General features: G+C 45.0%; 1 protein-coding gene across 3 annotated transcripts in view; it reads left to right on the plus strand.

Moving 5' to 3' along the window:
* Nucleotides 1-512: 512 nt before the first annotated feature.
* The window catches only part of zmp:0000000926 (ataxin-1), a 28,622-nt gene continuing 2,526 nt past the window's right edge, over nt 513-26,608 (plus strand). Inside the window, exons 1-3 of one of the 3 annotated variants that reach the window (XM_048241811.1) lie at nt 513-1,231; nt 8,292-8,294; nt 24,934-26,606. In XM_048241811.1, coding sequence (XP_048097768.1) covers nt 25,080-26,606 — 1,527 coding nt within the window. In that variant the 5' untranslated portion in view covers nt 513-1,231; nt 8,292-8,294; nt 24,934-25,079. Of the gene's footprint in view, nt 1,232-8,291; nt 8,295-20,987; nt 21,066-24,933; nt 26,607-26,608 lie in introns of those variants that run through there. The other 2 variants (XM_048241809.1, XM_048241812.1) reach the window with 2 other exon arrangements.

A 26,608-nucleotide genomic window follows, 5' to 3' on the forward strand; every position in this document is an offset into this window, starting at 1 on the left:
TGTTCAGGTGGTCACTGTCATCCAGAAACTCACTGGGGGACATTGAAATCTCCATTGCATAATGCCCAATTGTAGTTTCAGCTATCACTGGACCACCTACGGGTCACATCTCAGCGAGCAGGTAGTGCATAAATAATTCAAAGTCAGCCTTTTTGTACTGTAAGCGCTAGCTCACAGGAATCTGCACAGTTGCACTTCTGTGATTTCACATTTCCACAAAGCCAAACACAAAGTTTGTCTTTAGAAAACCATTTTGTGTTAGCCTCCCTGTCTCATCACAGGAATAAAGCTGTTCTGTTTAATGCTGGGACCCACTGCCTGGTACATGTGCTGTCCTGGCCAATGGCACGGGCTTGTTCCTGACACATGTGGTGCTCCAGCCAATGGCGCGAGTCCTTACCCAGGGCATGAGGTGCTTCAGCCAATGGCGTGAGCCCTGAACCGGTACATTCCCCAGCTCCTGAGAGGTTAATGAGCAAAGCTTCTGGGCTTCCTGCCAACACGGCCGGCAGCTACGCTCCCACAATGAGCTTGAGCTGTATCACGACAGAGCTGGGTCTAATTATACACTCAAAGAGAGGGGGAGAGAGAGAGAGAGAGAGGAAAGAGAGAGAGAGAGAGCAAGGAGAGAGGAGGGGGCACATAGAGAGTGAGTGAGTGAGCGAGAGAGTGAAAGAGAGAGAAGAGAGTTGTAGAATAGGAGAGAGAGAGAAAGAGAGAGATAGGAGGGGGGGTCACAGAGGGTGAGCAAGCTAAAGTGTGAGTGTGAGAGAGACAGAGTAAGTGTGTGTTTGAGAGAGAGAGAGAGAGAAAGCGTGTGTGAGGGAGAGAGACAGACACACACAGAGCTCTCAGAGGGCGAGCAAACTGTAGAGGCAGAGAGGTGAGAGAGTGAGAGCTAACTGAACAGAGGGCTACAGAGGGAATAGAGAGAGAGTGAAAGAGAGAGAGATGAGAGTAGATGAGAGAGCGATGGCAGATTGAGGGAGAGATATATAGAAAACATCACCAAAGAAAGGAAGGGCAAGAGAGAGAGAGCAGTGGGTGAGAGGTACACAGTGAGAGAGAGAGAAAGAGAGAGAGAGAGAGAGAGAGAGAGAGAGAGAGAGAGAGAGAGAGAGAGAGAGAGAGAGAGAGAGAGTATCAGAGCTGGATGTTCTTATTTGCATTGCTGCTGCTGCTGGCTGTTCCAATGATCACTCATTCCTCTCACCACAAGACACCCAGAGAGGTAAGACACCTTCACATTACATCTGCTCACTGTCAGTGTGTGTTTGTGTGTGTGTGAGTGTGTGTCTGTGTTTGGAAGGTTTGTGTGCCACGGGTTTAAGTGAGTGTGCAATGTGTGTGTATTCAAGCTAATGTTTTGCACAGTATAAATGTGGCGTGTTGCACATCGACTCGAGTCTTTTATGCGCAAGGGAGTAAGATAGTGTATAGGAGATAGAAGTGGAGGCGGCAGGAGAGCTGGATACTGTAACTCCATGAGTGAGTGGTGTGCGTGCGTGTGCGCCTGTGTGTGTGTGTGTGTGTGTGTGTGTGTCTCTGTTCCTGTTCTTCAAAGTCCTGCTCCAGCTTTACGTGTGACACTGGCAGCTCTGAGCAATCCATTCAGCTTCAGCTCGCCGGGCTCGGCTCGCCTCAGCATGAGCGAGCGAGCGAGCAGGAGGGATCAGAATTAGAGGGCAGCGGCTGAAATAGCTAGAGACAGAGATAGACACAGACAAACACACACACACACTTACACACACACAGTACAAACACAGATGCAACGAGGGGGCCAAGATGTACTACACACACACACACACACACACGCACACACAGATGGATCCAACATGGGGGGCAGAGGAGGCTCGGACAATAACAAACAAATGCCAGAGGTGCGAGGGGGTGCAAGGTAGAAGAGATAGAAGAGAGAGGTGCGGGGTGGAAGAGAGAAAGAGGTGGTAGGTTAACGAGAGAAAGAAGTGAGGGCTGAAAGAAAGATGTGTGGGGTTATAGAGAGAGGTGCGGAGGGCCAAAGGAGAGAGAGAGTGCGGGCGAGAGAAAGAGAGTTGCGGGGTGATAGAGAGAGAGCGGTGCGGGGTGAAAGAGAGAGAGGTGTAGGATGAAAGAGAGAGAGGTGCGGAGGGGGTAAAGAGAGAGACGGATGGGAGGATGAGAGATGGCGAGAGAGAAAGCGATTGGCATTGGCTGGGAGAGTTGGCGACGATGTGACCGTAGGCCCACTCTGAGCGCCTCATTCATTCTACGGGGCTGTCCCACACTGAGTGGGTGGCCTGTGAGCTCCTCTCAGACAAGCCTTCCTGCCTGTCTGACAGTCTGTCTGTTAATGTTCAGCACTTTTATTACTGTCAGTCAGGACGTTGCATCAAGATGCCCCAGTGTTTTTTTCTCTATATATTTCTATGATAAATAACTGCATTCAGTTTGTTTTGCCCATCTCCTGTATCCTTGCGTCCCTCAGCCATAGTGACTTGCCCTGACCTGGCTCTCCCAGTTTCCTCTTGGGCAAGTTACTGGTAGTTCCCAAACAGAAGTGTGAGTCTAACACATGTTGAGTCATTGTATGGAAGTTAAGATTGTAGTTTAAAGGATTGATTTTATTCAGAAATACTTTTTTGTATTGCTTGTATTAAACACCAAAAAGAGGAAACATTTAACATGTTTTTTTGTACAAAAAGGTTTCACTTCTACTAATTAAGCATGTTTGCAGGCTTTAGTGAATGACATAACAGTATTTTTCAATGAAACATCATCTTTATATGAAGTGCTCCAATATTATGGATATCGATAGTGTGATGTTGCGAGCAAAACTCTTTTGAATACTGCTGCATCTCCTCATATGGGCATTATAATGTCAGCTGTTTTGCAGACGTACCTATGAATCATTTGATTACCATCACATTGAGATGATGTGTTTAAGCAGCACAACTAGACTGTACATGACTGCAGACACTAAAAATGTGAGACTGAAAAGCTTTGCCTAGTAAATCCAGACTGCTGGTTAGTTGAGTGGATGGGAAATGCCATTGAATTAACTTGCTCAAGGTCTGTGGGTGCATAATGTGTGTGCTGAATTGTATTGTTACCTGTGCATAGTTATTAATATTTTCTATATACCCATATAACATATAATAGTTCAACTACATCACAAGCTACATCGCCACTTTATGCATTCTATCAAGCACCAAATATGTAACTACATAACATGAATTGCTTAGTGTGTATAAATGATACATTTGGATGAGTGTAAGTTCATTATTATGGTCGGCATGTTCTTGATTTTCCCATTTAAAATAGACTTCATACAGATGCTTCTGTCCTCTTGTCTTGAATATACATATCCACATATCTTTGAACTGCACCCAAATTGGGCAAGTTTGTATTCTTCTGCCAAGTTTATGCCGTGGGAAATCAAGTATTTTAGATTGTGGAAGTGGCCATTAGCTCACAGACACATTTGGTTCATGCAAGGCTAGTATGCAAACTTGGCCTAGCACAGAATATGTTTTATTATCACTTCACATGAAGTAAAAACACCCACAAGCAAACCACACAACCACAAGCGTGGGATGAAAAAATACATTTTTGCATTACTGCACCTCCTAAATGCATAGGCTTTACATATCACATGGCTGTGTTCACATATAGTACAATATCATTTGGTATATTATATGAAATTATGCATGAATGAATTACACATGAATTTATTTTACCCTGAGCAAGATTAGTCGGGTTAACATTTATTTCTGATTTTCTCTCCCACTAATCCCAAAGAATGCATATTGTGTGTGGTGGTGGTGGTGTATGTGAAATGCTGCACTCCCGACCAATTGTGTTTGATCATTCATACTGTAGGATCATTTCAAGTTTTCTTACACAACCAACCTTACAGCCTGTGCGAGTGTGCCCACCCAAGTCTCTGCGTGCATGTGTGTGTGTGTGTGTGTGTGTGTGTGTGTGTGTGTGTGTGTGTCTTTGAACTCACACACACACCTTTGTTGTCAGAGTAACAGAAACTCTGGTAGTCTTTCTCCACCGTCCCTCTCTGGCCTCTTCTCTCTGTAAGCTGTCTCTGATTCCCTGGCGGCTGCTGCCTCTTTAAGAGGTCTATTTTTACAGAAGGCACTCTCTCTCTCTCCCTCTAACTCTATCTCTCTCTCTCTCTCTCTCTCTCTCTCCCTCTTACTCCCTCTCTCTCTCCCTCCCTCGCCGGGTGTGAGGAGATGAGGAGAGTCGGTGGGTGTTTGCAGTATATAAATGTGATGGGAGCAACTGTTCACTCTCTCCTGCACTACAGAAAGACTGCTGTCCCTGATTGGCATTGGTGGCTGATTGCTCTCTCTCTCTCTCTCTCTCTCTCTCTCTCTTTCTCTCTCTCTCTTTCTCACTCACTCTATCTCTCTCTATGGGGATCAGATTGTGACTGTCTGTGTCTGTAACTGATTTTTCATTAGCAAACAAACAACACATTCATCAAGGCAGGCGTTGAGTCCACACCCCCCCCCACCACCACCACCACCACTCCCACATGCGCACACACACACACACACACACACACACACACACACACATACATAAACACAAACACACACATCACACATCACACACAGACATAGAAACAGCTTTTTCAGATTAAGTGTAGGCTAGACATACTCTTTCTCTCTCTCACAATAAGACACATTCACACACATACACTCTCTCGTGGCAGGACACACACACACACACACAAATGCACACACCCACACACATTTACATAAGACATGTCACAGAAATATGGATTTACAAATGCACACACCTCCTGTTGGCACGCTGGGGAAAAGCCCCCTGCTCCTTAACACACCATCTCACACAGGCACACACATTAATAAATCTGCCCACACACACGCTCTCTATATTTCACATGCTCGTATATTCTTGCATGCACTCCCACACACACACACACACACACACACACACACACACACACACACACACATACACACTTTTAAAAATGACTTGATGTACTGAAAATGTATGCCTAAAATATGCGTGTGCTTATGCAATCGGGTGGGCATTGCATAATGCATGGGCCTGTAATTATTGCGGCTCTCCTTACACACGCGCTACTGTGCCACTCCACCTCCATGCCCTGTGCCACTCTTCACATCCTCCCCATGCACTCACTCACACCGCCACTCCCTCACTCACTCACTCAGTTACTCTCCCTCACTCACTCACTCACTCACTCACACCGCCACTCACTCACTCACTCACTCACTCACTCAGTTACTCTCACTCACACCGCCACTCACTCACTCACTCACTCAGTTACTCTCCCTCACTCACTCACTCACTCACTCACACCGCCACTCACTCACTCACTCACTCACTCACTCAGTTACTCTCACTCACACCGCCACTCACTCATTCACTCACTCAGTTACTCTCACTCACTCACTCACTCACTCACTCACTCACTCAAAAACCGCCCACTCACTCACTCACTCACTCACTCACTCACTCACACCGCCACTCACTCACTCACTCACTCAGTTACTCACACCGCCACTCACTCACTCACTCAGTTACTCTCACTCACTCACTCACTCACTCACACCGCCACTCACTCACTCACTCACTCACTCACTCACTCACTCACACCGCCACTCACTCACTCACTCAGTTACTCTCACTCACTCACTCACTCACACCGCCACTCCCTCACTCACTCACTCACTCATTCACTCACTCAGTTACTCACTCACTCACTCACTCACTAACTCACTCACTCACTAACTCACTCAGTTACTCACTCAGTTACTCACTCACTCACTCACTCACTCGCTCTACCACTCGCTCACTCACTCACTCACTTACATGGCCTGCTACTTCCAACACACACACATACACACTCGTGTGCACACACACACACACGCACACATATACATGCTTGTCTAAGAAAAGCCCAACAAGGCCCACACCAGTGGTTCTCTAACTTTCACTGTGATGGCAGGCTCGGCTTTGACAATGAAAAACAAATTGCCTTCCCCACCCAACACCGTAATGCAAAATTGAGATTGTTATACAACCTATTATTTGTTTTAATGTAATTAAAAAGCAGATGCTTATCAACTGTTGCATAGATTTTCTAAAACAGAGTTTTTACTTTCAAAAAGCTAACATTTTCAATTTAATTTCATCAGTCAGTTAACCTTTCTAATAAATTAACAATATCTTAGATATTACATTGATGCTCTTAAAAATCATTTCTACACTGTGAGAATTAAATATTTCTATTTTTTTTATTTAATTTAATTTAAATATTTCATAATTTTGTTTTCTAACTTGGTTTTTGTCTTATTTGATCAGAGCTCTTAAAGGGACTCTAAAGAGTTAAGCTAAAATCTTAGGCTATGGCTATTCCTTGGATCAGTTCATGTTCAGTTGCATATCTGTTATATTACAGTTTTTCTCAATTGCTAAAACACAATCCATGTTCTTAAATCCGTAATCCATTTTCTTTAGTCCATGGTCCATTTTCTTAAAACATTCAACACAAAACCTCATCTTCAAGCACTATTTACAAAATCTCTGACTCCTCTTGTAAAAATGAAACTTTAGTCCTCAAAACAGTTTTACCTGTGCTCAAAGTAGTTCTCAGGGAGTACATTTTTAATCTCAAAAAACAAATTTCATATTTTTCCGCCATTGTCTTTTGATGAACGAAAACATGTTCTATTAGGTTGATCAGATATTACAGTAATACTTTGCTTTGGCATTTTTTTTATGTTCTTCCTCCTCCTCGTCCTACGCCTCGCATATGCACTCGTCCTCATCCTCTCACATAGTTTCTTCTATCCATTCTCAGACTTTCTCATTCCCACCTTCAACAACCTGTTTGCTCTCTGAACAGGCTTATATTGGTTGTGTCACATCAGTTGAAACAAGTTACAAGTTTTTCTCAGTCGCTTTGGTGCTTTTCTCACATCACTATTAACATTTGCACCGCAGTTAGTGCATTTCTCAAAACAATTAGTGCAAACTGCAAAACCTAGTGGATAACCTGCAAAAGCAAGTCACTTGCTCAAAATCTGTAAAGTTACAAATTGCTGTAGTTAGGGGAGTAAGTGAGTACAAGACATTGAATATGTACGTTGCACAGTTTTACTGTATATGCTCTTTGCAATTCTACAGCATTGTGACAGAATTTGATAACTAGTTCACCAATTGTGTATGTAATGACTCAAGCAATGAAATGAAGACTATTAGTTTTATTGGGAATGACTATTCAGCATCCATAAGTATAGTTAATTTTGACTGACATGACAAAGCAACTGATACATGTTCAAAAGATGCAATTTGTTCAGAGGAAGGAGAAATTGCTACTATGATGTGCACAAATGACTAAATGTTGTGGAGGTTGAACTAATAGTATAGTAATAGTAGAGAATTTTCATTCTGATCTGAGAAAAGCACCAAAGCGACTGAGAAAAACTGTAAATCAATTTTGATTGGTTGTGTTTAATCAATGACATGTCTGCCCTATTTGTATTTAATTGTTGCCACTTGTGTTTACCAGTGTGGATGACATGTGCATTAGAGTGCAGAATGTGTTTTGAGAATAATAAAATGTGTTTAGAGTTTTGCTGAAAAGTCTAAGTGAGATCTGCAAATTGTGTTTTATGTGAAACGGTTTAAGGTATTGACAACAGACTGAACAATTACCTAAATGAGTTCAGGAAACTGAGAACTTTCTTCAGCCCAATGGGTTTTAGTGTTTTAGCAAAAATAATAATTATGTTACCTCTCTGTTCTATCATATAGGCTAAAAATGGTAGGGCCTGGTCATATGTTGTATAGATAGATAGATAGATAGATAGATAGATAGATAGATACTTTATTGATCCCCGAGGGGATCATGTGTATTATAATATGTGTATTATAAGTAGGCCTACAAAGCTATAAACTCATCACCAAATACTGTAAGTTAGTTACAGGCTACTATGCTGTAGGATCAGCACCATCCTTAATTTGACCAGTGGCTGTTTGTTTAGGATTCTCGCACTGGCTTGCTGTAACTCTGCGCTACATGCTCATCAGAGGTGCACTAGACTTTTGGGAACCACTGTGTTACGCACAGGTTTCCATCAGCGTGTACACATCACCTAGGGCTGCAGAGCTCTCCAGAGAGAGCAGGAGAGTAGGGCGAGCGGGGAGGGAGAGAGAGAGAGAGAGGGAGGAAGAGAGAGAGGAAAATAGAATGAAAGAGAGTGGGAGAGAGGGAGGGGAGGGCAACAGGAGGGCAGGCTGTGGGGGAGTTTTCTCAAGGCGGATGGATAGAAGGCACCATCATAGTATGGGGTTATAAGACAAGAGCTTTTTGAGAGTTAGGTGAGTGTGAGTGTATGTGTGCGAGTGTGATTGTGTGTGTGTACTGTATGTGTGGGAGTGTGTCTGTTATTGACCCTAAGTTAAAGTATTACACAGCCTAAGCCAATTCAGCAGCATGGCTCTGAGGTGATAGTGGAAGCTACTCTCTTTAATCCAATCGTACAGGGAAATCCAATGCGCAAGCATATGCACAAACACACACACACACACACACACACACAGGCCTATTTCCCTGTGAGATTGGCACTCTCTGGTAGCTGTTAGCAGTGCTGAATAGACCTTAGGGACCACTCCAACCTGGGAGAATCTTTTTTCCATTCGCAGCGAAGGCTTCAACAAGTGCATAATAACACATGGCACACAAAGCCAACAGAGACGCCTCTTACCTCGTCAGCCATGGCCATGATGGGACTGAAAGGCTGAAGCCTTAGCAAAGGCTCATTGGCCATCCTGGCCTTATGTACTTTAGAAAGACCTTTATGGCCACAGGGGGTATCCTTGTCAAGGCGCCCTCATCACTCAACTGTTTTTCACACACTCCCACATAAATACACAAACACACACACTCACACACACACACACACACACACACACACAAACACATAGGGCTCTATCTTAACGACGGAAAACGGAATTATGAAAACGCAAAGCGCAAGTAGCTTTGTGGGCGGATCTCGGGCGCTGTTGCTATTTTACCGGCGGGATAATGACTGTTGCGCCCGACGCAAATCTAAAATGGGGTGGTCTGTAGTAGCCACATTACTCATGGGTGTGGTTTGGGCGTAACGTGCAATAAACCAATCAGAGCGTCATCTCACATTCCCTTTAACAACAAGCGTGCTTGTTCCATAGCCTGGCAGATTTGCCAGCCAGCCAAGAGCGTTCACAGCACTATAAGCACTGTTCAGTTGGGAACAGTTTGCTATTGATTTTTCCTCTTGACAAAATGTAATACAGAAATGTGACAAAGACATACTTTCCGATGTTTTGGGATCACTCTCACTGAATCACGAGGTTATGAATGCATGGTGATATGTTTGCAATGTAATCTAACATTACCTCACTATAGACAATGCAGATCTTCTGTCAGATAAGCTCTCCTCTCCCGTGTTGCTGCTATGGGGCATTTGGGTTAAATGGCATCGGCATGCAGTTCAACATCACGTCTCCTTAAGTCCTCTAATATTTCCTAATTTATGTCATCAACACATCGTGGAAATGTGTACGCTACATTTATACATATTTTTTTCACATCTTAATGGACACCACACTGATTTCCCTCGTGTGGTTTTTCCTTGTAATTATGTATGGTTTGCAGAAATGGGAACTGCGTCGTATAGATGAGAGGAGCGAAGTGTGCGTTGTGCAGCACAGGCGGCCAAGCGCTCCTGCAGGTGTAAGCTACGGCTGTACCTTACTGTCAGGCAACTCAACAACGAGAAACAGTTTCTAAGTTGACCTTACTTTCCAACTCTGCACAGTATCCCATTAACTGCATGACAGTAGGCTATTTACAATATTTTCTGTAAAGTAGAGTTTGTTAACACGTTATCATCAACTTAATGCACGCACAACTTTTGTTTGAGCAGGAAAGAGAACAATGAATGGAAGCAGCAACTACAGAAATTGTAGCCAAGGCTACTTGCTGCTTTCTTTTACTATCTATGGTTGCTGGTTAACAGCACATAATAAGCTGATTTAAGCTAATTCTCTTACTCAAGACTTCAAGGCCATCATGGATATAAAACGCAAAGCTTGGAGTTATTTCAGATGGGCTATAACAAGGTAGGCAAAATTGTGTTGCTTGTCAAAACCTTAGCGCAGCTGGAATAATGCTTAGGGTGATGTTAAAGAGCAGACGATGTTTAAAGCCATACACAACGGTAAATTGGAACAAAACTAAAGGTAACTTTAGCCTTTATTGGGCTGCATGTCCAAATGAATAGGTTGTAATTAGGCGTTGATGTAAAGATATTGCATGTAGATGTTAGGCTACTAAATGTTCAGGTGACCAATGCACGAACAAAACCGGGAAACGGACAAATATTATCAAGGCAAAATACAGCCCAGGGCCCCTAAAGTCAGTGGCGCAAATTCAGATGCCATTTTAAGGTCGCATGCATGGCCACAGGCATGCAGGAATTAATGCTATGCACACCGATCTACAGACACCCCCGTGCAGAACGGAAACATTCTTGTTGATAAACAACTCGCCATAGACTTCTGACCAGGTGTACAATAGCAATTTTGGTAACACTTTACTTGACGGGTGAGTTTATAACACATTCATAGCAGCTGTCATAAACTGCACATAAAGCATTCATGACTGTTTCATGAGACATGATTCAACATTCATACCAAACCTTTCATGAATGTGGAAGACAGAACGACGACAACTTGTCAAAATAAAGGTCCATCGCCGATTAGCCGATGCTACCAACAGCTTTTTCAATGGTGGGGATGCCGAAGCACCACCATTGAAAAAGCTGTTGGTAGCATCGGCTAACTAGCGCCAGATTTTGGAGTGCAGGGGACAAGCCAAGATGGGCTATGAGACATACGTTCACGCGTATCATGTTTCAACACACTTTAGGTCAATATCACACCGGAATTCTCCTTTAATCTAAAGTGGGTTGGAAAAACAATGGACGCTTCCTACAATGACTGTAGTTTACCGCAGAGAACATCTAATAAGGATAGGACGATTTTCACATGAAATGTAATTCCCATTTCTTCTTGAAGCCGAAATAAAACTGAGAATGTTTATTGGACATGCTTGGTTTTTACTGCAGGTACGTTAATCTTATAATATCAATAGCTATAGAACCTAGGTACAATAATGTTACCGTTAGCATTGGTTGAGTGATGGAGGCCAATTTGATTGCATTTGTAGAAAACTATAAATGCGGTTATACCAAGCAAATTGATAGCAGCACTGTAATTGTATCTTTCGACTGTCATCTTATTCTGGCCTACTAACAAGCTAAGGAAGTTAGCCACAACTTTCCCTAACGCATGGTTTTCTAATAGAAAATATACCTTAAAGATAACCTGTCTATGATGCAAACACCGGGCTGGGACATTTCTGCTTGCTAAATATATTTTTTTTCTGCTGTTGATTTGGTCACAGTCCTTGGTGGCCCTGTCAGTGCTTTGTAAAGTGTTACATTAATACCACAAAAAGTCTCAAAAAGCATCTGAGTTAACGTTCATTCCCAAACACCCAGTAGGCTACTTCAATACTATATTTTTAAAATTAACGCACCCGTGATGATCTACATCTAAACCAAATATTTTAGAGCGCACTTTGAGAAATGTATCCAAGGCAGGGCTGTACACATAATCGTAATATTATTTGTTGCACGTGCTACAAAAATCATTCTGTGCAATGGATGATTTACCAACATTACACCTTGCCTATGGCTATACATGCATGAGACTGAGACGCCTGTTTATTTGTGTTTATTTGCGTGCAGGGTGTGAGAGGGGAATCGATGTGCTTTGATTCCAGCTTGGTAGTTGTATTCTGTGAGATTGAAAAGCACGTGTGTGTGAAGTATCCAAACAATGATACCTTCATTATGGCTTTCATTATGGCTGCTTTAGCAACAGACCTTAAGCTACTATGCAGTGGGTCCCATTTAGAAGTGGCTACTTCATTCACGCTTTCCGTGATTCCTGATGCATTTTTGCATTTAGAATAGCCAGAGCGTGGATATCTCAATCGGATAATTAAACAATATCGGGCGCCTACCATGGACTAGGCTGGGTGAACCCAGCCTGATCTGCCGGCGATTTAATTTTTGATTTCTTAAAAGATTGAGCTTGGTCTGGTGAAAGCCTCAGTTACACAATGCAAGGGAACATGAATCAGCCTATATTTGCACGAACAATAACGGAATTTGCACGAACAATAACAGCTCAACTTGGCCCGTTAAAATGTGTATGAACAGTCTAATGACGCATTTCATGAAGGCCCATTTGGACATGTCAGTTGCACCACTGGTTAGATGTAAAACTGCATTTCGTTTCAGACTACTGGTACTTAATTTGTGCATTGACAATAAAGTCACATGAACTAAAGATGACTAAAATCTTATGTAGAAGAAGAAACATTCACAAAAAATCCATCCATCCAAAAATGACCTTTCTTTTTGATAGCTGTTGAAAACTGCATGGAACTGACAGAGATGTTTTTGTTTATTAATAAATAAATAAATAACTTAATATAATATAACTATATATAAATATAAATATAACATTATGCTGATACCTTCTGCTTTACTAAAATACAATGTAGCCTACAGGTGTAAGTACCTTTCATCAATCCAGTTGCAATGGATAAACTGTGATGAACTGCCCTACTTGTGATTGTTTAGAGAGTTTTAAAGGTTTTATAACAATGCTACAACTTTTTTGGCTATTCTACAATCTATTCACCTTTGCAGCGCCAGTAGGCTACTTTCTGTGCAACCGCACACACACACAAAGGCATGCCAAACAAGCATACACAAAAGTTTCAAGAGTGGGGGATGGAGTAAAAGATGGAGACAAATTGATTAGTGTGATTTATTTTCGTGGAATGGTTGTACAGGACTGAGCGGCGGGCATTTTTTGTACCGCTATGCGGTACATCGAGTTCTAATTATGTTTCCTATTGTAATCGTGCAATTTGTAATGTTTTGCTTGGATGTGCGCTGGTGTGCGTTCATGGATGATAGGTGCACCCGCCAATGACTGTTGACAATGCACTCTTAAAATAACATATAAACAACTCGCCATAGACCTCTGACCAGGTGTACAATAGCGATTTTTAGAGAATGCGCTAAGCCACTCCCTAAATTGTTAATTGCCACACCCAACTTAGTGTGCAAAATACAGCCCTTAAGTATCTCTTTCCAGTTTTGTTCAGCAGGCTGATCATGACTTGGGGTGACTTGTCACAGTGAGATATTGCCGCCAACATTGTGCGGAGGGGAAGGTGCTTCTTTTTTAGTGCCTTCTAATTCTAATTCTAGTGTATTATTCTGAGGTGCATTGACTCATCTCTTTAGTTATGACTGTTTACCTCTGAATGAATGAAACTAGCTCCAAAGAGCATACTAACATTCTTCCTACATTTACTCATAGACACACACATTAATGCAGTAAATCTTACAACCACCACAATATATCACCACAACAGGTGCTGAAATGACACACGCTTGGGCATTTCTGGAGCCTTTTGATAATCACTAAGTTAGTCTAGAAAGTGCAGTAATTTTTGTATTCAGACCCTAAAGTGTGATTCCTCATGTAGACTATCATTATATTGATATTTACAGTTGAAATCAGACATGGTGTGTAGTGAAGGGGTTGGTTTCCGTTTGCCATCACAGCTACCCGTGGTTTTTAGGTAACTGGAGGAGAAGTCATACGACTGCCTGAGTGCCCACATGTCTTCTCTTGTGTAAGACTGTGTGTGAGAAATTTGTGTTTTTATGACTGCATGGATGAGTTTGTGCATGTAGTGTGAGTTAGAGAGAGTGAGAATATATGTGTGTGTGTGCGCGTGTGTGTGTGTGTGTGTGTGTGTGTGTGTGTGTGTGTGTGTATGAGAGAGAGAGAGACAGAAATAATTTTTATTTGTGTGTGTGAGTGTAAGATCACTTGCACTGGCAGGTAATTTGCATATGGAATAGTAATCATAAAGTATAATGGTCTGTGAATAATGTGAATAAGTGTGGACTTATAATATCCGGGACTTTTTTTGTGTCATTTAAAGAAAATGCATTTAGTGTAGTGGTGTGTGTGTGTGTGTGTTGTTTGTGTGTGTGTGTGTGTGTGTGCTTGTCGGTTTCTGTGCTAGCAGAGGAAGGTGTGATACTCTGGGGGCGTACGTGCATGCAAGTGTATAGCCTCTGTGGATTACACAGTTCAAGTAAATGACTCAGTAGGGTTTAGTGGTGTGTGTGTGTGTGTGTCTGTGTGTGTGTCTCTGTGTGTGCACATCTGCAAAGGTCAAATTGGATTTTTTATATCAATGAGTTTGAATTTATTAGAGATTTATTAGAGAATTACTATTACTATTATCTACTCCCATTTCTAATCTTTTGTGAAGAGGAGTACCGTAGTAAATGTGATCCAGTCATCACAATTAAATGAACAGAGGTCATTGATTGTTCAGAGAGAACAGAATAGAATAGCATGTAACATTTGGTGAGGCACTTGTGTGAAAACACTTAAGATCTCACTATTGATACTTGTAGGCCTTTGTGCTCTAAGCCCTTGTTCATTTCTGAGCCTCTCGTCTGGTGATAATGAAAGGCCATGCAACTGGCAGCTGTTTCGCAGCTTTTAGACACAAACTAAAATTGAGTACCAATGGTGTGTGTGTGTGTGTGTGTGTGTGTGTGTGTGTGTGTGTGTGTGTGTGTGTGTGTGTGACATTGTTAATGAAGACTTTGTAGGGGAAGGGTGGGGGGTAATAGTACCCTGTGCAACATGTCCTCCAAACACACATACAAACACCAGCAAGACAGAGTGTGTATGTGTGTGTGTGTGTGTGTGTGTGTGTGAGAGAGAAAGAGAGAGAGACCTATATCCGCGAGCTTAAGGTGTTGCTGCAGTGTTTTGTGGGTAAGGCTAATCGGAGCACACGCAGGGCGAGCCAAGCCGCGCCGCGCAGAGCAGAGCCGAGCTGGCAGGAGGTCACCGTGGCGATGTAGGGCTGCTGCTGCCGCTGCTGGCGCTGGCGTCCTGGTGTCCATAAGCAGGTCACTGATCTCATAGCAGAGGACAGCAGCTCCCAGTCCTTCTTTCCACCCTAACCAAACACACACACACACACACACACACACACAGAATCTAACACATCTCTACCCCCCCCCCGCTCACCAGCCCATATAGGGGAACACTTGTACTTATACTCACACACTGAAACACAAACACACACATCCTACACATTAAGAAACACACATACACATAAAGTACACACACACACACACATACACATACTGTACTTCAACCTCAACATAACAGAATTGAAAAATATCCCACATTACAATCTAAGAAAGAAACCCTCGAGGGCTCAGGTATAATAATTTCACAACCTGTGGTGAAATTTGGTGGAGCGTGTCATAATGGTAACGAAGCCGCAGTTAATTACCCTTGACACTTATTCTGTAGAGCTGAGAGGGGAATGATTAAAGGTAAACTTCATTTCACAGCTGTGCAGAAAGGCATTCTCTAGCAGGTTGGAAATGACAGTGAAGGTCATGTGGATTATTACTGCTGATAAAGAAAAGGTTGAGTGCGTGCGTGCGTGTGTGTGTTTGTGTGTGTGTGTGTGTGTGTGTGTGTGTGTGGGGGGGGTGCTTGTTTCTGTATGTGTGTTTTAAGTCAGTATGTGTGGTGTGTTTGAGGGTTGTCAGAATATTTGGATACATTTGAGTTGCGACATTACCCTTTGTGATAATTTATTGATTCTGAAAAACACTATTATCTTTTTGATAATAGTTCACATGCAGAGGTTTGTGGCAGACAGTGGTCATATTTTTGACTATTTTTTTATGCATATGGTTGTATTCATAATATGACAATTTTCCTTCCATAAACTTGTGTGTTGTGTACAGTATGTGCAGCATGTATTGATTTGCTAACAGTACGGCTTGCACTATACTGCTTGCTTGCCTGCAAAAGGCACACATGCACACCCTGGTTGTTACAGTGTCCACAAAAACACAGTGCAAGCGTGGGTACACTGTGGATAACCTCTTCAAAGCTCCTCCAATCGTGGGCCTGCGAAGATGCCTCTGTGGCCTGTCTATCTGTCTGACAGATGCCTTCGACAGCCCGAAGACGTGGGTTCTGAAACCTCGATCAACCGAGACGAAACCTTGCCTCACAAACAAACCAAATGTCATTGAAACCCCTTGAGATAAGACAGCCTTTGCCCCCACACACCCGAAACTTGCAACCCTACCCCCAAAATGTCACACTTTTTTAATAGGTTTCTATCTGGCAAGGTGGGGGGGGGGGGGTCTCTGTTCACTTTCATAGGCCTCTCCCACCTCCACCCCTCCAAAAAAAAGGGTCCTGTCAGTGTGTGTGTGTGTGTGTGTGTGTGTGTGGGGGGCATTATCCGGGCAGAGGAAGTGCTTGCGGTGCAGGGGTGTGGGGATAGGGGCTCTGACTGGGATGCAATTAGCTGGGTCATATTTTTAACTGATACATGCGTGAAAACCAGCTTAGGCAGGGCATTGCGTCCCTATTTATACCCCTGAGGGGCTGACGGACGGCTCCACTGCAGGGGGGATTTTCTCCCATAACTGTACTAAGCCTGCTTTAGCCTGCACCATCAGGGATCCAGCACAGATTAGCAGTGTAATACCTCATAGCACAACCCCTCTTTCCTAGTACTCTCTCTCTCTCACTTACTCACTCACTCAATTACTCACACACACACACACACACACACACACACTCTGTGTTGGTGTTTGTTGGCGTCTGTCTCATTCTGATGCCTCCATAAAATCTGAGCAGGGAAAGGGGGGAGGTTGTGTGAATGGGTTTGAATGGCTCAGTTAAATTGCTCATCTTGTTAACGTGGCGGAGGCGGTAGATGAAGAAGCTTTCGCCTGTCCCCATGCGCGGTGCTTCAGTGGTGGAGCTTCGCCGCTGAGAATGGGGCCCTCCGTGAGCAGCACTGATTCAGTTTCATGTCTAACACGAGTGAAGCAGTGTTTCATTTTTGAAGTTGCACCACCATTGCATCATTGTGTACATATATATCAGCCTGTGTGTCTTGGCTATACTTTTCTCCACCCGTGTCTGTTTGCTGACTACTGCAGTCCATGCGGTCTGGCTGTATATCTGCGTGTCTTATGCATCCTTCGCAATAGTCTCATCTACAGAAATAAACCTGGCCATTGTCTAGAAAAGACAATGCAAAAAGTTGCAAAAAGGAGGAAATTCTGAAAATCGACAAAACAAAAAACACACAAAAGGAGGAAATTGTCTCACTTGCTTTTGAACCCGCCACAGCATATATTGAAATCAGATTTCAATACATTTGTGTAGGAGTATTTTATGCCATATGACAATATGACAAACAAGAAAAAGAAGAGAAAGAGAGCTTGTGTGTATGTGTGTGTGTGTGTGTGTGTGAGTGTGTGTGTGTCTGTGTGTCTGTGTGTGTGTGTGTGTGTGTGTGTGGAGTACACTTGTGCAGCTTTATTCCATACACTGCTAGAGTGCCCTCTCGACAGATCCCCTATGTTCCATTGTGTGGCAGAGATTAAACTTACTCATACTTGCCACCCTACTCCACCACCACCCACCTGGCTCCAATAGTAACTCCTGAGCCATAAGCTCATCCTTCCCCAGGATCACACTCTCACACGGTCACCGAGGATCATCCTCCTCTGAGGAAGGGTCACTGGCCCCACCGCATGCGCACGCACGTTCGCACACACACACTCACACAGACAGAGACTGAGAGAGGAGGTGTGGGGGGGGGGGAGGAACAGAGAGAGAAACAGAAGAGAGAGAGAGAGACGCATGGCTTGTCTTCCCCTGGTCCCTGGGCCTCTCTGGCCACTTGCCCAATCAGCTGACAGGAGCCTGGGAGCCAGATGCCCGTGTGAACGCCCTGCGAAGGCTTACACTGCACTGGCTTCCTGTGGAGTGAGTGACACCCACACACACACACACACACACACACACACACACACACACACACTCAGCGTTACACAGCGTACTCCCTAGTAGTACTCTGTTTACTTTAATCCCTGTCCCTTTACAGGTCCTCCTGCCTGCTTCTCCACTCCTCCCTCCTCTTCCTCCTGCTCCTTTTCCAGTTCTCTTCTGCTCCCTCATTTCTCTTTGCATCCATTTATTTCCACTTGCTTCTAGTCCTCTTCCTGTACACATCTGAGCTAAATACATCTCTCTGCTCTATTGACCCCTTCTTCCTTCAAACTCTCTTCCCTTTTTCCTTCAACTCGTGTCCTCTCAGACCCGTTCCTTTCATGGCCACACATTCTTTTTTCAAACTTCCTCCTCTATTTGCCTCTTTGTACATGATAAAATACTCTTCCTCTCCTCTCTCTCTCTTCTCCTCCCCTCGGCTCCTGCGTGCCATAGCTTCTCTCCTCTCCTCTGCGTTCTTCCTCTTGTGTTCTCCCGGGGGAGACACACAAAGCTGCAGAATTCTGCTGCATCAGAGCGATCCCATCCGCACGGCGCACTCCACTGGGGAACATGATCAGCCACAAAGAAAAAAACACTGCACAGAGGAAAAAGAACAATCTTTAAAAAAGAAAATATAGAAGTGAGAGAAAAAAAAAAACACAAAACAAATGTACCACACATGGGGTTGTTGTAGTATATGTGCTTGGCATTAGCAGTATTTGTTTTGCTGTGAGTTGTGTTGTTGGACTCCAGTGAAAATATTTCACATGAACCATAAACCGTATGGGAGAAATGTATTTTGTGGTTTTGTTGAAAAGTTGGACTAACAATAAAGAGCATTTCTAATGTTTAAAAAAGCATATTGAGATCATGTTAAGTACATGTAAAACATGGAAATTATTCTAAAGCAAGAAATACAATTACAATGATCAAGTTTAGGCTTCCACCACTCCATATATTTGAATACATTTACTCTTAATTTACCTTCATTGTGTGCTGGGTGTTCTTTACCTCTAAACATTTTTTATTTCTATTTTAGTTAATTAGTCATACAACCATTTAGATAACTTTCAAATAAATTAACAATTGTGTCTGTTAATATTGGAAAGGTGAAAGAATATTTAGACAAAAATAGGACAATTTATATACAATTTTGTATATCAAACAGTTTTGTCTTCTATCAATAATCATAATTCAATCTTGGTGCCATGTCAACATCTATAATAATTGTATGATCTTATGAGTTTTTCATTAACCATTTTACAATCTGTATTTAGTCCAGTCATGTAAATTCTGGTTAACTGTTATTAGCCTATGCTGACTAATTACATGAACATAACCCAATATGGTTACACCTTATATCTGACTGCAAACTGCAACTCTTTAATAACACTGAAAATAATAATATCTAGACATGAGGGTGTCAATGGTCTTTTTTTTTAGTTCAGGATCAGAAGTGCACATTTTTACTGCCAGTTTATAACGATGATCTAATGCATTTCCTCCAAATCCGCCCTTTTTCGTTGAAAGAATAACTATTTTAAGCTGACACTGTGCGATGTGTGTGATTTACAATCTCTGCGCGTGTATCGCGAAAATGGGGGGAAACGTGTGTACTGACAGTTCGCTGATATCTGCATGTTCATGCAGTCTCCCGCCAACCGACTCACTCTCTCGCACACAAGGATGCTTTGGCACGGTAGTCATTCTTTTTTTTTCACACGTGCTTTTTTTCGATGACATGAAAGAAGATTTTGAACAACACTACTGTATGTGATGCAGCTGTCCTTTAAGAAAACGAGTAGCCTCTTGAAAGTCAACAAACGGTGAAGTGGGAGTGCACCTCGCATTCTTTTTGTTTAGGAGGGTCGGGAAACATGGTGAAAGCCAGGCCTTTACATGTATTATTTACAAAATTATGCAAGCGCTTAAATGAATTTTCAGCCCAGCTTTGAATTCTTTTGTTGTTTTATTACTTGCCATTTTGCTTTGTTGTTAAGATATTACAGTAGATGAAGAGTAGCCTACGCTTAGTGTTATGCTGCTTAATGAGACTTGGACTATGCACCTCTTTTTCTTGCTAGCCTTTGCACGAAAGCCTTATCATAGACAACAGCACTGAAAAGAGTTTTGATACTGTGTGTGTGTGTGTATGTGAGAGAGAGTGATGCGTGGTTAGGTTTTGCTTTGAGTCAGAGGCAGCACAGGCTTGTAGAATAGGCTGTGTGTGGGACGCACCACCTCTCTGACCATCCCTGTCTCTCAGACTTCTCTATCTCTCTTTCTCTCCTTCATTTTCTTTCATCTTTTTGTCTATCTCTCTACAGACATGTTCTACCTTTTTTCTGAAATTTTCTTTTTCTTCTCTCTTGATACCTACAGCAAATCTCCAGATGTAGTTATTCGTCATTGTTAACATCGTCTTTTAGAGACCACAGACAGACCAGTTCTGGATTGGAAACGTGCAGTTCTTTATACTAAAAATAGTACATGTGCTTCAAGTGTTTAATATTTTGTATATATGCCTGGACGAAGTGAAGAAGATGTAGACACAGCATGTATGTGGTGTGTGTGTGTGTGTGTGTGTGTGTGTGTGTGCGCACGCATTCATCCCTTTCACAGTGAGTAAGGCGAGTGGGCGATAGCAGCAACTGGTCTGCTTATGTGTCGTTGCATAGCAGACATGCTCCTCACTGCTAGATATTACTCATTTCCTCAGTCTTGTGTACAAGTAGTCTCAAGTGAGCACTCACAATCACATACACACACACACATACACATGCACACACTCCCAATCACACACACACATGCACACACAGTCACACTCACACTCTCATACATACACACATGCACACACACAAACTGTCACACACAGGCTCACAGCTTTGGTGTGTTGTGATTCTTGGGTTTTGTTGGGGACCCTTTGCGCGCAGCGACTTGCTGAGGATGGTTCTTGTTTTTCTGCCATTGGATAACTGATGTGTGTGGCAGTGGAGTGTTTGCTGATCAAAGGCAAGGTCAGTCACTTGAGGGCATTTCAGCTTGCTTGGGGCAAGACAGCTTCTCCTTTTCAAGTTTCTCCTTTGTCTTCTGAAATTAAGTCAGCTAACAAATTTGTGTGTTTATACTAAATGCTTGCTCAAATGTGTTGCTTTCAGAAGTGTTTTTGTCTAAACAAGAACTAATTTATGTCAGTAGTTAACATGCTTAAATTGTATTTATTGTGACTGGTATAGTTTTGAAAATATAGGGAAAGTGATTTAAGATTCTAGTCCTTAAGTGCCCTATAGTGTAGTCTAGGCTTATTGGAAGCATTTCAGTGGGTATATGACTTATACTGGTCATTCTTTGTATATTTGCTTTGTTATTTTTTCTAAAGAATCTCTTGTACAACAGTGTTTGTACGTGTGTTAGGTGAAATGACTCAGTTGGATTGCAGCCTCCTACAGCTCCCTCCTTTCTCTTGTGTGCTTGTTCGAATCAGCCTGTTTTCTGCTTCAATCAAAGGACAATTGTTCTGTTTGATCTGCCATTCAAACCTGTCTAGTCTGCTCCAACTCCCCCATCATTACTGAATCTTGATGGCAGTCCTGTTCTGCCTGCCATGAGTAAAGCATAGTTATTAAAAGCTTGTGGAAAAATACAAACTGCTTTTAACAACTATTTTATATATATATATATATATATATATATATATATATATATATATATATATGTGTGTGTGTGTGTGTGTGTGTGTGTGTGTGTGTGTGTGTGTGTGTGTATATATTCAGCAAAACATTTTCAAATTCTTTTTTGCCTCTAGTCTGTGGTGTCAATGAAGCCGTCAGTGAATGGCTCTCTCCTCCTTGCCCAAATGCCTGCCCCACTGCCGTGAGAATGCCACCTGCTCTTTTTCTTACAGACCACACCCCAACCATACCACTGCGCGCCCAACCAGCTCCGCCGCTATGGCTAGTTGGTTTTGGCTCCCGCACCAAAGTGCAAAACACTTGATATTGGTGAGATCAATGGTAATTCAATTGAGCCCTGACAGACTGTGCCAGCACTGATTGTTTAAAACGTGTCTGAGAGGGGAACCAGTGAGGAAGCTCCTCTGGGGGCTATTTCAGTTGAGTGGAGTTTGTAAAAAGAAAAAAAGAAAAGAGTCTGACAGGAGCAGCAGCAGCGGCAGCAGCAGCAGAGTGGTGGCAACATCCTGACCTCTCGCGTTACACGGACGTATCGATCCCTTCCGGAGAATGTCAGCCGCTGCACAGGGCGCCCGAGCGCCGCTTTGTGTGGAAACTTTCTGAGTCATAACCTAGATGATGCTGGAGGCTGCATGGTCAGCACCGGTGACTGGTGCAGAGGCAGCAGCGGCGGCGTCGTCTGTGAGAGGTCACCTCGGTGGATGTCAGCCTCTTCTGTCGCATGGGCGGCTTCATCTCTCTGTAAAGGACTCTTCGCCTCCGCGGATCACCTTGTCTCGTTGTATTGATCGGGCGAAGAGCTTTTTCAAAGAGCAGACAGTGAGTGAAACTAGAGATACAGAAGTAAGAGTTCTTTACAGTGAGCGGGGCTGGGGCTCCAAGACGCTAGAGAAAGGGACAGTTCGGGTGTCTCTGTGAGCAACTCCTGCCACTCAAGCATCCCTGACAGGGTTGTCTGTGGTTCCTTCAACTCGGCCACACGTAGGTCCAACTCTTCTGCTCTTTGTCTTTATGTGTTGTTTATTCAAAAGTTGTGAAGATGTTGTCCAGAGGTCAGTTCGGGACCGAAGCAATGCCTCGCTGCCTTTTTGTTTTCCCTCCAAAAGTCCACCCACAAGCGTGTATCAGATGAATAGTGGATTGATTCATCTTCAGAGTGCATTTCCTTGTACAGAATCTCTTTTCATGGACATTAAACTAAAGACGAGAAGAGAGTGATAAGGGAAAGAAAAGAAAAACTCCCGAGCCAGGATCATCCCTGCGTCACCTCCCTCCCCCTTGCACAAGAGTGGAGTGAGGATGCATGGACTTAGTTTCCATAGCGACAGCTGCTAGGTGGCAGGGTTCAGTAGGGGCAGACGGAACGTTAGACTGAAGCACTGAAAAGGACCAGATGTGCCGGCGGCACTGTGCAGTCACATCAAAGTGTCTCATTTAGCGCATTCAGAGCATTTAAAGGCGCTCTGGAGAAGCCTCCCCCACACTCCACAGTGAATGAAACAAGGGTGCTTAACTACAAGCTACACCCTCTCTCTCCAGCCTCCTTTTCCCTCCCCGCGCGCGCGCTCTCTCCCTCCCCTGCTGCCTCGAATCCCCTTCAGGCTCTGCGAGCATCTCTGCCACTACCACCATCATCATCTCCCTCTGCCCACGCCACAGACTCTCACTGCGGATGGTGATTTCGCCGTGGGGGTGTAAGTGTTGGGGTGGGAATGAGGGAGGGAGGGAAGGGGGAGGGAGGGAGGGAGGGAGGAAGAGGGAAAGAAAAAGTAGTGACCGGCATGTTCCGTCGCTAGGGGAGCGTTGATTGGCAGCGGAACCCTGGAGTGTGGGCAGGGGGCGCTGAGTTCTTTATGTGGGGGGTGGTAGAGGATAGGGGTGGGGGTGGTGGGGGTTCTATAGGAGGTGACTGTGGAGCCGATGTGTTTCCCGATATAGCTGAACAAGCAAGCGCACATTTTTGCTCTTCAAAGAACCGCCTGATAACCTCCCGCTGTGCCTCTTGTGTGTGCGTGTGGGTGAATCTCTTTATGTTTGTGTATGCGTGTGTGTGTGTGTGTGTGTGTGTGTGGGGCTACTTGTACACCCATACATGGTTTCATCTGTAGATTCTGTATATGTGTGTGTTTGTGTGTTTGAATCTGTACTGTACTGCTGTGGGTGTTCACGTGTATATCTGTGTGTGTGTGTGTGTGTGTGTGTGTGTGTGTGTGTGAGTGTCTGTGTGTGTAAGTGTCATTAGATCGGTAATGCATGCCCATTCGACATCACACCAATAATACAAGAGGTTTATATTTAGAACGCATCACAATTTTCGAGGGCTTGACAGGCGCCAACTGGCCCTTGTTTTCTCGCTGCTTAAGAGCTCACGGATGCAGCACCGTCAGACTCCAGCAGCCAACCGCACTCTCTCTGAGCAGACCAGGCGAAGAGACAGACTGAGACAGAGAGAGGGATAGAGAAAGAGAGAGATATATAGAAAGAAAAAGGAAAGAACGAGAGAGAGAGGGAGCATAGGAACTCCTCTTGCAGCTCTTACACCTTCATGTGCGAGCACAGGTGCCTCCGCGCCTAATGATTACTGTGTAGACCTTAGAGTCTTAAACATTCAAATTCATTCACACCAACAAAGTGCTATCGTTCCCTCACATCTTGTCTCTTCTTCCTCTCCCTCCATATCTCTCACCTCACCCTCTCCACGGCATTCTCTCTATGGTATCTCCATCGTCTTGCTGCATGGCTTGCCTTCCTTAATTCTATACACTGTCTATCTATGTATTTCTTATTCTTTCTCATTGTTTTTGTTTTCATTTCCTTCTATCTTTTTATTCTCTCCTTCTATCCTTGCATCTTCTCTTCTTGTGGTCCTTCCTCTTCCCTTTGCTCTCTGTCTCTCTGTGTAACCCCCATCTCTGTTGTTTCATCTCACCCTCTCCTCTCTGCATTCTCCCCTGGCATCGCCCTCATCTCTCCATTATGCTTATCTTCTTTCACTTTATTTTATACATCGCAATCCAGGCTGTAGGTTTCTTATTCTTTCTTTTTTCTCTTCTTTCCACATCCATCCTCTTTTCTCATCTCTTCTTCTCTTCCTGTGGTCATTGCTTTTTTCTCTCTCTCTCTCTCTCTCTCTCTCTCTCTACCTCCTTTACTCTGTGTGACTTTCTCTCTGTCTCTATCTCTCTCTTTGTAGGTGAGCAGACGTTTGGCGTGTGGTGAGCTGTGAGGAACGCGTGATGCTGTGCAGCAGAAGGGCGGCGTCCCTCTCTCTGATCCCGTCATTCTCCCCCGAAGCCCATGTGACCTAATCTCGGGCCCCACAGGCCAGGGGGGTGCCCCATGAATCCCACCCCAGACCGCGGCAAAGAGTGCCTCCCCCCGAAGAAGCGGGAGTCCCGGCAGGGCTCCTCGGAGCAGCAGCGCCCCCCGGAGGACGACTTTAAGCCCCCGGCACCGCTGCGGCCCCGAGCCCTGGCAGGGAGGCAGTCCGAGGGCAGGGAGAGTAGCGATGCCCCTCACTATGACAAAGATCTGCCCCCTCCGCCACCACCACCGGCCCCACTGCAACCCCTGCCCCTCCAGTGGCACGTGTCCTACCCGCCCCCGGCGTCTCACCCGTTCCTCTCCCCCGGTGACAGGCACAGCACCATCTCCCCCTCCTGGAGGGACAGCCGGGTCCTGGACGTAGTGGACCCCCCCATCCCGCACCACTCACGCTGGCCCCCGCTGACCCTGCAGCCGCCGCTGTCCTTACCCTCTTACAAGAGCCACTATGCCTCGGACCGGGACGCGTGGCCCTACTTCAGTCGCCGGGAATACAGCCCTTCCTCCTTCTTCTCCCCAGCGCACCACCTCTTCACCCAGCCTGCGCCGCCCTACCCCACCGAGAGCCTCTCCGAGCGGCTCCGCTACCCGAGCAGAAGGCCCAACGGTTTGGACGGCCTGGAGGGTCGGCAAAGCTCCCTTGAGAGGGCACCCTCTGCTGGGGAGGGTGGCAACGACGGCCGCTCCAGGCACGCGGAGGGCTTTCACACCAATGGGAGGAAGCGACACCCGGAAGACACTGCGGGATCATCGCAGGCGAGAGGAACACTGTCCTCACGGGAGGGCCCCAACGCGCGCACCCCCCCGCAGGACCGAGAACGAGATCGAGACAGACAGAGAGAAAGGGAGAGAGAACGAGAGCGAGAGCGTGAGAGAGAGCGAGAAAGAGACAGAGAAAGAGAGAGGGAGAGGGACAGAGAGCGAGATCTCCGCAGGACTCCCAAAGCCCCTCACCTCGCCGAATCACGAACCGCCAAGGTGGAGCCCCTGGGTCTGGGTGCCATCCAGGGGGCCGGGGCTCAGATCTACTACGCGCTGGGCTCCGTCTACCCTTCCCTCCAGCAGCAGACGCCCTCATTCGCCTACCCGGCTCCCCTCAGCTCAGCGGGCACGCCGCCATACACGCCCCCACACAGCAAGAGGAACTCTCAGCTCTCCCCTCTGGGCTCGCATCAGCACAACAGCCACGGCGCGGCCCAGGGGCCCGAACACGAGTGCAACGAGGAGGTGGCCTCGCCCCCGAGTCCATACCGTGAGCGCGTCATTCACGGCACCCATGGGGGCCCCGTCGGCGCCGAGCCGCACCTCCACCCCAACGCCGGTGCCGCAGCAGTCCTACCTCATTTCGCCAAGGGGTCCCTGATCGAGCTGGCCGGGGGCCGGCTGAAACGCGTGGAGGAGCTGCGCACCGATGACTTCCTGCGCAGCGCCGACATCTCGCCCGAGTTCCACCTGAGCAGCTGCACCGTGCTGCACATCCTGCCTGGCCCCACGCACGCCTTCAGCCAACTGCAGGTCCTGCTGGCCGACCGCAACACTCAGGT

This window comes from Alosa alosa, chromosome 4, assembly GCF_017589495.1.
Source record: "Alosa alosa isolate M-15738 ecotype Scorff River chromosome 4, AALO_Geno_1.1, whole genome shotgun sequence".
Lineage (NCBI taxonomy): Eukaryota > Metazoa > Chordata > Actinopteri > Clupeiformes > Clupeidae > Alosa > Alosa alosa.